The 15,021-nt window shown below is 34.5% G+C and overlaps 2 protein-coding genes across 5 annotated transcripts; both read right to left on the reverse strand.

Annotated features, from left to right (window-relative positions):
- Positions 1 to 72: 72 nt before the first annotated feature.
- On the reverse strand, positions 73 to 4,556 carry LOC105130619 (multiple C2 and transmembrane domain-containing protein 1-like). Its single transcript, XM_011033191.1, has one exon. It carries the CDS (start codon positions 3,394 to 3,396, stop codon positions 349 to 351), a length of 3,048 nt encoding a protein of 1,015 aa, XP_011031493.1. The 5' UTR covers positions 3,397 to 4,556; the 3' UTR covers positions 73 to 348.
- A 1,966-nt stretch (positions 4,557 to 6,522) lies between these two features.
- LOC105130620 (transcription factor bHLH81-like) lies at positions 6,523 to 14,978 on the reverse strand. Of its 4 annotated transcripts, XR_843272.1 has the most exons (7): positions 14,346 to 14,978; positions 13,950 to 14,087; positions 13,783 to 13,848; positions 10,771 to 10,839; positions 10,512 to 10,566; positions 6,833 to 6,893; positions 6,523 to 6,745 (listed from the first exon to the last, which is right to left on the reverse strand). XR_843272.1 is itself a non-coding variant. In XM_011033193.1 (6 exons), exons 1-6 carry the CDS (start codon positions 14,832 to 14,834, stop codon positions 10,519 to 10,521), a joined length of 777 nt encoding a protein of 258 aa, XP_011031495.1. In that variant the 5' UTR covers positions 14,835 to 14,978; the 3' UTR covers positions 10,041 to 10,518. The 4 variants fall into 4 exon arrangements, 2 of the variants coding, with proteins under 2 accessions (XP_011031495.1, XP_011031494.1); XM_011033193.1 differs by lacking the exons at positions 6,523 to 6,745; positions 6,833 to 6,893 and having other exon boundaries at positions 10,041 to 10,566; positions 14,346 to 14,743; positions 14,777 to 14,978; XM_011033192.1 differs by lacking the exons at positions 6,523 to 6,745; positions 6,833 to 6,893 and having other exon boundaries at positions 10,041 to 10,566.
- Between the last annotated feature and the right edge of the window lie 43 nt (positions 14,979 to 15,021).

A 15,021-nucleotide genomic window follows, 5' to 3' on the forward strand; every position in this document is an offset into this window, starting at 1 on the left:
GCTTGATCTTTGAAGCTGCTTCAGTGTGTAGCCATCATTTTTGTTTCGCTAACTTTTGGGGGGCGTTGCATATGATTCATGAAATACAAAATATGATTGCTTATTAATAGTACAGAATATGGAATAAAGAGAAAAAAGAATAGTGGGATTCCATGCATGGGACTGAAGAAATGTGGGGCATGCATATTCAGCAAAAGTAAGATTCTTTTGCGGAGTGGGTTGTCAGGGGAGAATGAACCTAGGTGCTTTCCTGCTGTCATGACATTGATGGAATTACGTACTGGATCATCTTTCCTCGACCAGAATCAAGCAAATAAGGAGTTTTAAGTTATAATAGCTTCCAATTCATCATAGTAACATATCTGTTTTGGACGGCAATCTCTTGAAGAAGTTGACGGGCACAGTGGGCATCTTGCTCCTGAACCTGGGATGTCGAAGCAAGTAGAGTCCAACCAGCACTGCCACTACCTGGAATGGAGTGACATAAATAAACACTGCCCAGATTAATGAAAAGAGGATAAAGATTGCCGTCGCCCTTGGGTCCCTCCAACTTAGTAGTGCCTGAGCTCTTTCCCCCTGGCTTGCCACATCTCCGACCACTGTCTGCACCCTACCTGCAACATTTCTCAGCCTATCATATCTCATCCTCACAATATCTGATGGTGACCGGGATGCTGGGAATGAATCAAATTCCTCATCAAGTTCATCTGGATGCGCATTGTGTGCCTGTGAAAGCCTAGTATCCATGTGTGGTGGGTGCCTTGGCCTGAACCGATAATTCCATAACCCAATCGCAAACAGATAGAGGAAAATTGTGGGCAGTATCAACTCTGGATAACAAATCAGTATAAATAACAGAAGGTGCACGAGACATGTTGTTATTGGATTTCTCCAGTTGCAAATGTCATTGTACCATTTACAGGCAGCAGTGATCCCTGAAAGCAGCGACATTATGCGAAGAAAATTAGCTTTGCTTCTCCTCAAGCTCCACTTATGGTAATCCACATCCAACATGTACTCCACAACCTCACGTCTAAGAGGTGGCTCAGCTCTTGATAGCCTTGCCGCCACTATCTGCATAGCATGGTGGCGAAGCAAATTAATGTGCATAACCGAAATTGGTTGGACATAATGCATTTTAGGAAGCAATGGCTTGCCATATTGAGTCACCATATTAACCCAAGCTGTGCATGTAAACCTCAATGCCAGCTGAAGTTCCCCGTGCTTCCTTAATCCAGAGGGGGTAAGAACTAGCAACGGATAGTAATGTGTATATTTTCGATCAGTTTCCAATGTTGATAGCCGAATCCTTATCTTCCCAATTCTCTGATCTCTTGAATCATCTTTGCTTCCATTAATATGGCAATTGTCAAAGACACCGAGGGTGATCACAGTGCAAGGATCATAAACTTCCCAAGTATACTGTTCATTCCAACGAGGATTCAGAGTATCGAGAATTGTCCTGGTTCGAACCCATTTGCTGCCATACTTCGCCGCACAATATGCATCAGTGGTCCTACCATCCTTCCCCTTCATTGGTAGCAAATTTCGTGCACTGCGAATCCCAAGTTCAAGGATACCAATACTTGGCTTCCTGAGGTGCTTGGATGATGGTTGTAGATCACTGCTAAAATGTGTAGACTCGTCAAGAACATGATACCCTGCATCTAAACAGAGACGGAGCAGGATCTTGCTTGAGAATTTCTCTTTCTTCTTCTCACCTTCCTCTTGTGCCAACGAAGGCTTGAAGAGATTAAACCAGCAAGGATCTGGGAACTTGTGAGTCTCGAGTCTTGCTGGGATGTCCCTAACTGATAAAATCACCCTTCCAAGTATCTCATCCTTGCCTGGCCCTATCCTGTCCTCAACAGACACAATTATAAAATCCTCAAAAGGCTCAGATGCAACAAACATTAGCTCATCATTCCAAATTGGATTGATGCTTCGCGTCTGCAAAGACCTAGTGACCCTTCCCTGATTACCAAGTTGAACTTTTACGAACACTTCCAGCATGCGACCCTTATCGGAGGGGATAAGATCTTGAGCTTCAATGATTTGAACTCTAAGGTAATACAGCTTCGGCGAAAAGTATATCTTCGATCGTGTGTTGGCGAGGTTTGTATGACTAATGTCATGAGCATCACTATGCCACGCTTCAGGAAATGACTCATCAGCCTGTGTTCCCATCCATACTGCAAGCATAATCTCTCCTTTTGTCTTTATCCCCCTCTTGTCCTCCAATCTGTACCACTGAGGAGCCAGTGGACTATCTGGGGGCACGCGAAGAGGCACTTCAGATAAATCAAAAAACACTCTGCCCACAAAATCATCCTTGGTGACAAAATCCTTATCCTTCACCGTAACTTCAAGTAAATTGGACTGCAATCTATCCTTTGAGAATGCAAAAATTTGCTTCCAAACCGGGCTTTGGTTCTTCTCCAAGTATTTAGTCTTGCCTTTATAGTTCCCAAGCTTGACTTCAACGTATGGATCAAGACTCCCAGAAACATCCATAGCAGGAAGATCTTTGGCCTTAACCACACTCACATACAAGTAACGCATCTGCTCCACCAAATCATAAGCATATGCCATCTTGTCCCCTCCTCTGTATCGCATACGGGCAGCAACCGGTGGACTGGTCTCTACCAGCAAGAATTCCGGATTCTGCTTTGGCATATGCATATGCATTGCAGTAGGTGGCCCAGCTCGAGCAAAATCAGTTCTTGTCTCAACTGTAGGAGCCTTTTCTTTCATAACATGAGTCTCAAACCCGAACCCGGAAGATACAAGAGGTGGAGCGGCAGCGGCAGGACCTCCAGTTGCAGTCCCTATAGAATGAAAAGTCCTAACTTCTTTATCCTTCCTTTTCTTCTTATTCTTCTTCTCATGATCATCAATGGCATCTTCTGCTTGAAGCTTGTTGGTGTTGATTTCTTGGAATACTGGAGTTGCTTCAGTTACAAAATTGCCAGCATTTGTTGGAGGATAGTGGCTACCATCATGGACTGCATAAATCTTGAGTGATATATCACCTTTGATATGCGAGAAAAGGCCACGTTTCTCAAGAGGGTATCTCTGAAGATCAATGGTCTCGGAGTCAGATAATAAAGGCACAGAATTTCCAGAGATTCTAACATGGCCAAGAAAGTTCTTGTGGTGACCGCCTTTTCGATCATTGTACACAACAACTTCAATGGTCTTGCTGGGAAGATATCTTGGATTGTTAACATTGAAAGAAAACTTTTCATTCCAAACAGGGTTAAGTTCTCTAGGCTTGGTTTGAGTCCTATGGCTTTGTTCATCGAAGTGTACTTCCACAAAAGGACTGGCTGAACCTTGGCCGTCTTTGGGCATAAGGTCACATGCATCATGAACTTCTACTACTAGTTTGGCCATGGCGTGATGGAAGTTTGAGGGGGAGGGTTGAGGGGGTTTGTGAAATCTACTTGGACAATAATTTGATAGCTAAAATGAAAGGAATAGAGGTAGTGGGTGGTGAAAGAGCTGGATTAAAGGAGAAGAAAGAAATGAATGGTAGGAAAGGGAATGGAAGATAGGTGGAGAGAAGGGTGGGGAGGTGGGTGGAGATGCGGTGCTCATTTTGGAGTACGAAGACAAACATATGAAGGAAAGAGAGCTAAGTGTTGTTTTGGTGGTAATGAGGTGGCCCCCCTATGTCATTTACGTTCATGTATCTTTGATAGAGGCTGATTCTGGTGGGCACGTTGAACATTTGTAAGTTTATGTGTGTGGTTGTGATGATTTTCTTCGATGGGGGATGAATTCTGTGTTCTAAGTGATCACTTCATTCTTGAAACTCATTGAAGGTTTTTCTAGAGGCAATCCTTCCTTCCTTCCTTCCAATAGGTTCTCTCCTTTTTTCAAGGTATCAGGCAGGTCCATTACAACAATGGAGATTGTCTGGTCTGTCTGGTCTTTCAGCCTAAAAGGCAAGCAATTTGATAAATTCTCCTTTTCCCAGGTAAAGCAGATTGATTCTCCCTTTACGCATCAGTGAGCTTGCTTTTTGCATAATACTAAATCCACACAGCATCTTATATTTCTTCTTTAAATATTGCTGAGTTTTAATCATGAGGGTTCTTCTGTAGGTTTAATCTACCTGAATTCTTTCTCAAGAAGTTGCAAGCTCACTTCTCCATCTCCATCCCCGCCCCCACATTGTCTTATTTTCTTTTCTTGCTCTAGATTCCTGGACCCTAACAGAGGGAAACCTCTCCATCTCCCTCCCCACACTCATTATTTTCACTTTTGCTCCGTTGTTTCTTTTTGATCTGCATTATTTTGAAGGCATCTTTTGATGGTGTGTCCAAAGGGTCCCCAAACCTTTTCACAAAGTTTGCTAATGCGGGAAGAGAACACAGTATCTGGATAGGGTTAGGATAGTTTCTGTTTTCTAGCACAAATATCAGATGACTATGGCCATTGATCATTCATCCTCCGTCATGTCTAACTACAAAAGTCCATCCATCCTACGGCCTGCATCTTGCTGGATGGCAACGATGAGGAACTATACGACAGGCATTTACAGAACTTATGATGCCAATTATAACCCTCCTCCCACCAACAATTGCCTCAAGAACATTTCATGGTGATAATGTTATACATACGGTATAAGAAAGACAATCAAAAAGGAGGATTCTTATCACCTTTTTCTGGAGGACCAACCATGATTTTTCTTTTCTACTGTGTTCATCTCTTTCTTACCTTCAATTATTTGATAGTTATAACTTGAATATGATCAACTTTTTCAACATATTATGTAAATAAATAAATTTCTTAATATTTTTTAAATGCATTTCAAGACAGCTTAAATATCGCTTACAGTAAAAGATAATTTAAATTGTCTTGATAAACAATAAAAATACTAAAAAACTTAATTTAGAGATAAAAATCATTTTTATAATCAATTTTCAGACTCCAATTTTCCACTACACATATTTCTTGCCTCCATCCTTACTCTTGTATATATTCTTGAATTCCTTTGGGAACTCCATGCTGCATTGCTGGAGAAATATTACAGTCAAGAAATTATTTCTATCTTTCTTACATGGGATTCGCTAATTGATTAGGTTCAATATATATATATATATATAATTTGTGATTAATAAATTAGAAACTATAAAAAATAAATCTTTTTCAAGTAAATGCACCTGTGTACAGGTAATCTAACAGTGAAAAAAAATAAAGAAGACTGATACGCTGCCAGTGCTGTTAAGAACTGTGAGGCATTCAAGTTTCAAGAAACACAGAACTGTGAGAAGGAGACACGTCGTTGACCACGTGGTCATGCAGTATCACATATAACAGCAAGTCAACCGTCACATGGGCTTATCCTCGAATTTCCCACCAAAAAGATACTCTGATCCGAACCTTTCTAAAATGCCTCACCAACTCCTTCTCAAAACTTAATTGTTCGAAAATTAATCAATCCAAAAGAAGCTGGTAGAGATAGATAGTGATGCAGTGGGTAGTATGTTATAATTTATTTTATAAATTATAAATAAATTATATAAATAATCTAAAATATATATTTATAAATCACTAAAACATGTCAAGACTTAATAAAAATCTGATCCGTATCATACTAGAATAATATTTTTTAAAAATTATAATTTTTTATTTAATTATTAAATAATATTTAAATTTTTTATATGAATTTTTAGAAACTATTTTTTTATAGTCATTGCATTGATATATGGAACCATTAAATTTTTAAATATCAAAAGTCTTTCTGAGACCCTTGATTTTGATGATTTTTGTGTTTTATGTTTTGTGTTTTTATTTTTAGATTTTTTGTTTTTTATATTTATAATTTTAGATTTTTATTTTTTATTTTTAGTTGGGGTAGTATTTCTGACTTGTTGAAAGCTTTGTATAAACTTTATAGGGAGGCAAATTTTATTATCATTACTTTTTTTTTAGAAAATAATTAAACTTGTGAATTCTAGCGCTTCTTTCACCCCATTTAAAACACTATGTGTTCTTTGTTTAATTATTATGTTTTGCATCCGCCAGCATCACCAAGGAAGATAATGACTCATTTAATCTCCCTACAAAAGAATTTTCGTTTTTTTGTATTTTTTTATATATATAAAGCAATAAATATTCCAGTATTTTAACAGAGATACTAAAGTATGAAACGATATATGTCATCTGCTAAGTTATTGCTTACTGATCTATAATGCTCAGAAGGAGGAGCACGAAACTGAAATGACAGATGCAATAACTGGAACAGGAAGACTTCGCTGCTTCTTTTCACAGGCATCCATCTTGCATAAATCCAGATTTCCATCCAAACTGGCATTACGTAAAATATTGTCAGATGTAACAGAGAATCAATGGTTATGTACCAGTAACAAATAACCCAATCAGAGTGACCATGCTTAACTTTTGAAAGTTAGCCAGACCATCGTGAAGTATACCAAAGCTTAATTCCTTAAACTCGTACTAACATGCAGATAAAAAGGATTTGTACAATCTATTTTCTGACCCCTCTTTGTTCCTTAACGTTTAGTTTCAATCCATGAAAAAAACGGAGCTCACCTCATATGTAAGAAAAGAATTTGGAGAAGAACCAAAGGAGTAGAATGATTGTTTGATTAACATGCAGATAAGCTGTAATTGTTGAAGATGATAACCAAACCTCAGCTGCAACCATCCACTGTTAGACTTTCCCTTGAGACTTTGGGGAACTGCACCTGTGAGTTTGTTCCCGCTCAAATATCTGCAAATAGGAAAAACAATGTCACCACTAACCATGGTAATCTTTGTAAGAACTTCTTGTGGTAAACACCAGAGTATGTTAACTTACAAGATGGTAAGATCTGGGAGCTGCGCGAAAGCTTCTGGCATTGTCCCTGTCAATTCATTCCCTGGAAGAAAAAATGAAATAGATGACAAGAGTATGCAATAGTTGGGAAAAAAAAAAGAGGCTGGTCCTCCACTGATCTGAAGTAAGGACACCCATTTTTGCAACCTTGGAGGAGCCTGAATCCCAATTGATTATAAGAATGATTTGAGGGTCTTGAAATTTTGTTCTATAGAAGGAAACACTGAGCTTCACTCAATTGCGAATGGGAGCTTTAGAATCTTCGGCTTCCTTCCTATGAATGCAAATTCAGATCCTCGTAATGTATATGACAGTTCAGTGATTGTAATAAGTTATTCCTTTATCAAATGCTGTAAACGAACATCACATGAGCATTGTTTTTAACAGTTTTTAAACGGTTTTTAAAATATGAGTATGATTCATTTTTAATTTATTTTTTATATAAATTAAATTTATTTTAAAAAATAAAAAAATATATTTTTTTATAATGTTTTTAATATGTATAGTCTTGAATTGTATATTTTTAATAAATTTTATGTGTGTTGATTTTTATTATAAATTAATTTTAATAACTAAATTCACACAACAAGTTAAATGATCCGTATTATAATATCAAATATATTGATTTATATTTATCTTTTGATTTTTTTCAAATATATTTTTATTTATCATTAATAACTTTTTTATTTATTTATTTACACAATAATTCATAATTTATTTAATTAGATGTGTGTATACCTCTCCATTTATATTTATAATTTTTTAAAGTGAAAAAACACGTTAAAGAATTATATATGTTTAATTTTTTTCATCATGTATTGGCATTTTCAATTTGATCTTTATTTTTATACTATTGTTTTCTTAATTATTTTATAAAAAAAAATTATTTTTAATTTTAGCTTGTAATCTAAGTTGATGATGTATTTTTTTTTTCATCATCACTCTTTTGATTTATTTATTTTTAATGTTTGTATTCTTTTTAATTAACTCTCAAATTAAAAAAAAAATTGTTGCCCTTTAATTTATTTTTTTAATTATAATTCTTATTTTTTTAATTTTTATTTTTATTTTGAATTTTTTATAAAAAAAATTTTCAATTCCATCCTTCAACTTTTTATTTTCTACGGATTGAGATTCATGATTTTTTTCATATGCAATGCTTTGAAATTAGATCTGATAATCCACATTACAAATTTATAAAGTTCACAGAAGTTGTTTTGAAGTTGTTTTTAACTTGATTTTCTGCATTGTATTTTTTAAAAAAATATATAGTTTTCTTTAATTTTTTTTATTAAATTATTTTAATCTTATTATTTAAAATCTAAATATATTAGGTTAATCCAAACCATATTGCTCTTTAATGTTCAAATTACATGCCTATTATAATAGCTCGAATTAGCACACACTAATTTTTTAATTTTATTTTTTTCTTTTATGTTTAATTAGCTAATAATTAAACAATATTATTTTTTTTCTCTAACCACATTTTGTTTTATATACACTTTTATTTGTTATTATTTTTTTGTGATTTAAATAAAACCAGTTTATTTAGTTAGTTAAAATTATAAGTTATTGAATTTTAAAAAATATAAAATATAAAATATGCTTGCAAAAAAAGTAAAAAATATTTTTTTATAATTTTTTTAATATGTGTAGTCTTGAATTGTATTTTTTTTAATAAATTTTATGTGTGTATTGATTTCTATTATAAATTAATTTTAATAACTAAATTCATTAATACAACAAGTTAAATGATCCGTGTTGCGATATCAAATATATTGATCTATATTTGTTTCTTAATTTTTTTTAAATATATTTTTATTTATCATTAATAACTCTTTTATTTATTTATCTACACAATGATTCATAATTTATTTAATTAGATATGTGTATACGTTCTCAATTTATATTTATAATTTTTTGAAGTAAAAAAACACGTGAAAGAATTATATATGTTTAATTTTTTTCATCATGTATTGGCATGTTCAATTTGATCTTTGTTCTTATGCTATTTTTTTCTTAATTATTTTATAAAAGGTTTATTGTTTTTAATTTTAGCTTGTAATCTAAGTTGATGATGTATTGTTTTTTTATTTTCATCATTATTCTTTTGATTTTTTTTTTAATGTTTGTATTCTTTTTAATTAATTCTCAAATTAAAAAAAATTGTTGTATTTTTTTTTCAATTCTAACCTTCAACTTTTTATTTTCTAGAGATTGAAATTCATAATTTTTTTTAATATGCAATGCTTTGAAATTAGATCTAATAACCTGCATTACAAATTTAAAAAGTTCATAAGAGTTGTTTTCTACTTGATTTTCTGCCTTGTATTTTTTAAAAAAAAAATTAATTTTTTTATTAAATTATCTTAATCTCATAATTTAAAATATAAATATATTAGATTAATCCAAACCATATAGCTATTTAATGTTCAAATTACATGCCTACTATGATAGCTTGAATTAGCCTACACTAATTTTTTAAATTTTATTTTGTCCTTTTATGTTTAATTAGCTAATAATTAAACAATATTATTTTTTTGCTCTAATGGCATTTTGTTTTATATACACTTTTTTATTTGTTATTTTTTTGTGATTTAAATAAAACCAGTTTATTTAGTTAGTTAAAATTATAAGTCAAGTTATTGAATTTAAAAAAATATAAAATATAAAATATGCTTGCAACATCTAAATATTTTATTAAAAAATAATATTAACCTGCAACATATGGCAAGGGGCACCTGCCCATCAATTTCCTCTCTCCACTTCTCATCATCCAAATTATTGAAAAAAAAATCCATAAAACACCAGGCAGAAATTTTTAGGTCAAGATTTCAACCGGATGGACATATCATAGACAATACCATCATCCAGATTGCGACAACCACAACATAACTTCACATATAAGATTTTCAATGCAACCAAAGGATAAAGATCATCATCCATCAATGACGTGGGCAGAAGTGCCTGTGCACTCAAGGCAATTAATACCACAGCCTCTCACTGGAATTATAGGAGAAAGAAAGGGAGGTTCAAAACCCAGATCTAAGTCTCTTGCTTGTTTAAACCAAGGACTTCTCAGTTTACAAAGCAGAAAAAGGAGGCCATCATAAGATTTTCTTTTCACCTGAAATCTTGTCTGTTTCCGTTAGAAAACGAAACAGATGCTGCTGCTATTAACAGTGAATCCCATGCAACGCAATTCCTAAGATACTATGTATAATATTAGGCACATATTTGACCAAAGATTTTCGTGGATACAACAGCTTCTTCAGGAAAGTTTAATGGAATACATAGCTGTAAATATACCACAGAATATGGAAAGCAATATCAAGAATATGTAAAGCCCGTTCAGCAGCACCCTGGAAAGTATATTATTGTGTACAGGATTCTACAACTATTAACATACCAAGCACGACCTTAAAGAGACTAGAACTTTCCAAGATGAAGCGGCTAAACCTTGACATGAACTCTAATATATTTGCTACCCACATGGCAGGCTTTCATCTACATATAGAATAAGAGTGACATAAAAGATGGTAATCTTTTAATTACATGATGGAGCTTCCAGAGAGGATCATCAGAAAATACCATGATGGACCTTAAATGAAATCTCATTAATCTGATAATTACACAAAACAGTAGTGGGCAGGCATATTACCTCCATGTTATTCTTTAGCTATGCATTTGCATTTTCTTTGCTGTTCCGTGAGTTCCTGCCATGTTTCAGCCAGTCAAATACTAATATTTCCCTGCTTTTGCATTTCAATTTGTATCACTATCTATCCATGTAAGTGAGGGAACAATTTGGAATCTGTTGGTTACTAGGTGCTCACAAAGGTAAAGACTGCAAAATCTTGTTTCTTTACCGATGGCTTTAAAACCAAATGAACTCAAAATAAGACCCGTGTAAAGAGTACCTGAATCTGCCTTTGAAGAAACTTAACATACTCTAATGCCTCATCTAACATATCAGCAGTGTTTGTTTGCTGCAACAATCAACCATGAAAACACCAAATCAAATAAATGGAAACTAATGGTAACCAAAAGCTCACTGATCCAATATGTCAGTTACGCATGACATAATGAAATTGGATTATTTAAGCCAAGAAGCGGGATTTGTTACAGCAAACTGATGGTATTGTAGTGAAAAAGCTTGACTCGAATGTTGATTTTGTTTTCTACATTTTATGCATCAAGATCCATAATTCTCGCCTGATAACACAACTTGTGCAAATGGGGGGTTTCATCAAAGGCATGAAATTTCATTCCGGTTTTACAAATATTAAGTTTAAGAGGCTGAGAGGAAACTAAATACACGAGAGAACCTGAAGTGAGTAACAACAAGTGCATGATACCAAGATCATTGATAAAATCCACACATAAGTGAGGGGATCAGAAAATCAACAGTGAAGACCGCTAAGATTTTGGACAAAGTTCCAATGAATCAAACCTCTGCTTCATCAAATACTCTATACATGTATCTCTCTTCCCATACAAGCTCCATTAACCAAGGTGGCACTTCCTCCATGCATCAAGGCTTTTGCCTCTTGTTCAGAAACCCTATGAATCTTAGAGGTATTTTTTGTTATTTATGTCTCTTATTGTAGCATACATGAAAAGGAAGATAACAGAAAGACAAGAAAAAGAAAGAAAGAAATCCTTGAGTGTCGAGACAGTCTGCAATTTGATTTGTCTTGTTTTAAAACTCAACAAAACAAGCCCAATAATTAACTCCAATTACAATGTCGAGTGATGAGCATTGTGTTGCACTATAGTGCATTCATACAGGCCTTTGCAGGAGCAACTAAGCAAGCTTGTTCTTAAGGTTTCAAAATACTAATAACTCAAACTAGCAATTAGGTCAGCTCATGGTAATACATTATATTACTTTCTTGAGTGGTCTTTCAGAGGATCATCTATGAATACTTCAGGATTTTGAAAAAATATAAACACCCAATCACGTGTCATGAACATAACAAAATGACACTTCACCAAGAATTAACCAAGGAACAAAATGAAATTATGTAAGAGCAGGCTATCAAGCAACTGTTTTATATAATGAATGATAACACTGTTTGCATTGATGTCGATAATGAAAAGGAGATAAGCATGACCAATATTAATGGCAATAAAAGAGAAAAAATGAGCCCACATCCAAACCATCCACTTGAGATTAAACTGGCATCAAGCAAACCATTAAAAGGGGCTTATTTGGCATTGGGATTGACTATGATCAATTATTCAATAGTTTAACTTTTAAGCTGAGGTAAGCATTCATGCTTTGCTAGGGAGCCAAATTTAGATTCTTGAGTCATCTAACTTAACATTTATACACTCATTTTTCTTTTCTTTCCATCAATGGCAAGAACATATCCACAAAACATTGCTAACTCTTGATGGATGTGTTAAAACTTAATAAAACAAAAAAATATATATAAGAGATATCTTTTGGCTTGGCTAACATGCTTGAGCCATGTAGTTTTCCATTATATTTATAGTTGTACAATCGAAATGTCAAGTGTATAATATGGAAACAAACATGAGCAAAATAAGTAAACAATCAAGTACCCGTTTTAAGCTACTAGCTGGATTATTTTGAATTAGTAACATGAATCATGGGTTAAAGCCTGGATAGGCAGCCAAAACAAAAGGTCACTTGCTCTAAAAAAATTCTATGATTCAAATCTCGATGATGTGCCTGCCACACAACTTTAGCTCACCCCTTCACCATGGAACCAACTTCATGGGTTAACATCCATCCGTCCATTTTTTTAAAAAAGTGTCTTCACAGCTGCTTTTGGCTATCCATTTTGACAATCAAGCATAATTCATTTCAAGACAATGATAACATTAGCTCTCTAGGGCTTCATCCAGCAAAGAGCTTGTAGATGCCATTTTTCAAGCCTTTGCACATCTATCAGCCTTCAACCAAAACTGGTAGTGAACACCTTGTAAGAATAGTTCAAATCCCTTGCTTTCACAAACCCAATAATCATTTAGTACCTCAAAACCAAATTTCTCCTTAGCGTTTGATCAAACATAATCTATGCATCATTTGAACCCCCAAACACAGACAGCCATCATGTACCAAGAAACCTCATTGCCAGGACCATTCCATCAAAATCACTCTTGCAGACAATATGTTTTTGCATTCATCATAGAATCAAGTGCAACATTAATGTCATCAACAACACCACAACTTATAGCAAACTCACGTCATTGTCTTGCGAGGGACTTGATTGACATCGCAGCTATATCAGTTTATTGTCATGGCACTGATTATAAAATATTTCAGTGATTATTTTGGAGACCAAACTTATATGATAGTTTCTAGATTTATAGTTTGTCCTTAAAGAGTTACAAATTCATTTATATAAATTTGGCATGGTCCCATTTTATGTAATAGGATAATAAAAATAGAAACAAAACATGACTATTTTTTGTCTCAAACATGCAACAGGATGACATTAGCAATTAACATTCCTAATTTCTTATTACTCCTTACAGCGGGGAAAAAAACGAGCACCCTGTGACTTTTCTTCCCTCCTTTTTCATTATATCCATATTATACAAGAGGCAAACTCTCCAAGAACGGACTTCAATTTTGAACTCTTACATGAAATGATACATCTAGCAAATCAACGGATTTAAACTTCAATTTTGAACTCTCACACGAAACGATACATCTAGCAAATCAACGGATTTAAAGGATGCTGAAATATATACAGTGCTCCTGAAGCTTTGCAGCACTAGATAGACTTCAAAATCTCTACTAGTTATTCAAAAAGGTTGTTAAGATTCTCTACTGAGGCAAGCATTATGACGATAAAATTGTAATGCTAATTTTTCCATGGTGAAATCAGTGATTACAAAGAAAATCCTATCCCAACAAAATTTGCATTTTCAGTAAGAGTTCACAAAGAAGGTACCTTGTCCATATTTGGAACAAGTTCCTGAAGTTTCCTTATGCGGTCACTGATTCGAGTTCTCCGAACCTAATTCAGAAAAAAAATGAAGTTCATTTAGGAACAACAACAAACACATCCGCTGCCTATCTCTAGAATGCACCAGATTGCTAGCAATTGATTCATCTTACCCTCTCTGCAATACTTCGAGGATGCGTAGCACAGCCACGCTTCGCACGAACCCTGCAAGGCACTGAATCCTCCAAAAGCTTGTCCATCTCCATTTCTATCAAACTAGATGCCCTTAAAGGCCCCGTTTGCTCTCTTTTCTACCAAACCAAATACTGAGAAGACTATAAAATTGCACACAAAAAAATCCTAACATACATAACAAAATTAGCTTGAATTTCACATAACATACAAAAGTAAAATTCTTTTGCTCTATTTTAAATAAACAAGTAATCAATTAAAAAGCCACTCCACAAATAAAAAAGAACCCACATACTGCCACAGAAGATAGAATAAATTCACTAACAAGAAACAGTCAATTAATAGCCAACATCAGTTACATATTAGAGTGAACATACCGACGGAGGAGGTGGGTATCTTGCAGAAGGGTTTTGCAACTCAACCTCTCTAGCTCTTTTATCAGAAGGCGAAACATCCATAGTTGGCGTCATATACTCATAATTTGAAGCATTTCCGTAACTAGAAAAATACCCTTGATCACTTCCAATCCCAGAACTCCGAAGAATATCAGTTGGAGAGCTATTGTTCCTTTGAAAACCACCAACCGGTTCAAACAAACCCGGTTCAACAGCAGCACTGGAAGCATTAAAAGGCACTGAATCTCTACTTGAAGGTGTGTTTGAAGTAAGTAACTGAGTCAAGTTCTGACTTTGCTTTAATGGGTCCTCTTCTTCTTCTCCAAGAAGTGCTTCTATCCATGTGGCTGGTGCTGAACGAAACCTAGCAATCCCTCCACCTCCACCTCCACCTCCACCTCCACCTCCACCGCCACCAGCGCTACCACCACCAGCACTAGTGTTGCGGCTTCCGGATGGTATTGGTTGCATCTGCTTCTTCACTCGGGTATTAGAAGCTTTAGTGTTTTTTTTTCCTCTTTTGTTGGGTTTTGATATAGAAAGTGAAAGAAAAAGAAAAAAGAGCAATATTTCCTCTTTTTAGGACTTCACTTTTGCGGTAATAAAGAGAGCATGGAACTAGATTTATAGTTCTCGTCTGTTTTTTATTTTTGCGTAT

The sequence above is a fragment of the Populus euphratica genome, unplaced genomic scaffold (assembly GCF_000495115.2).
Source record: "Populus euphratica unplaced genomic scaffold, PopEup_1.0 scaffold29.1, whole genome shotgun sequence".
In the NCBI taxonomy this organism is placed as follows: Eukaryota; Viridiplantae; Streptophyta; class Magnoliopsida; order Malpighiales; family Salicaceae; genus Populus; species Populus euphratica.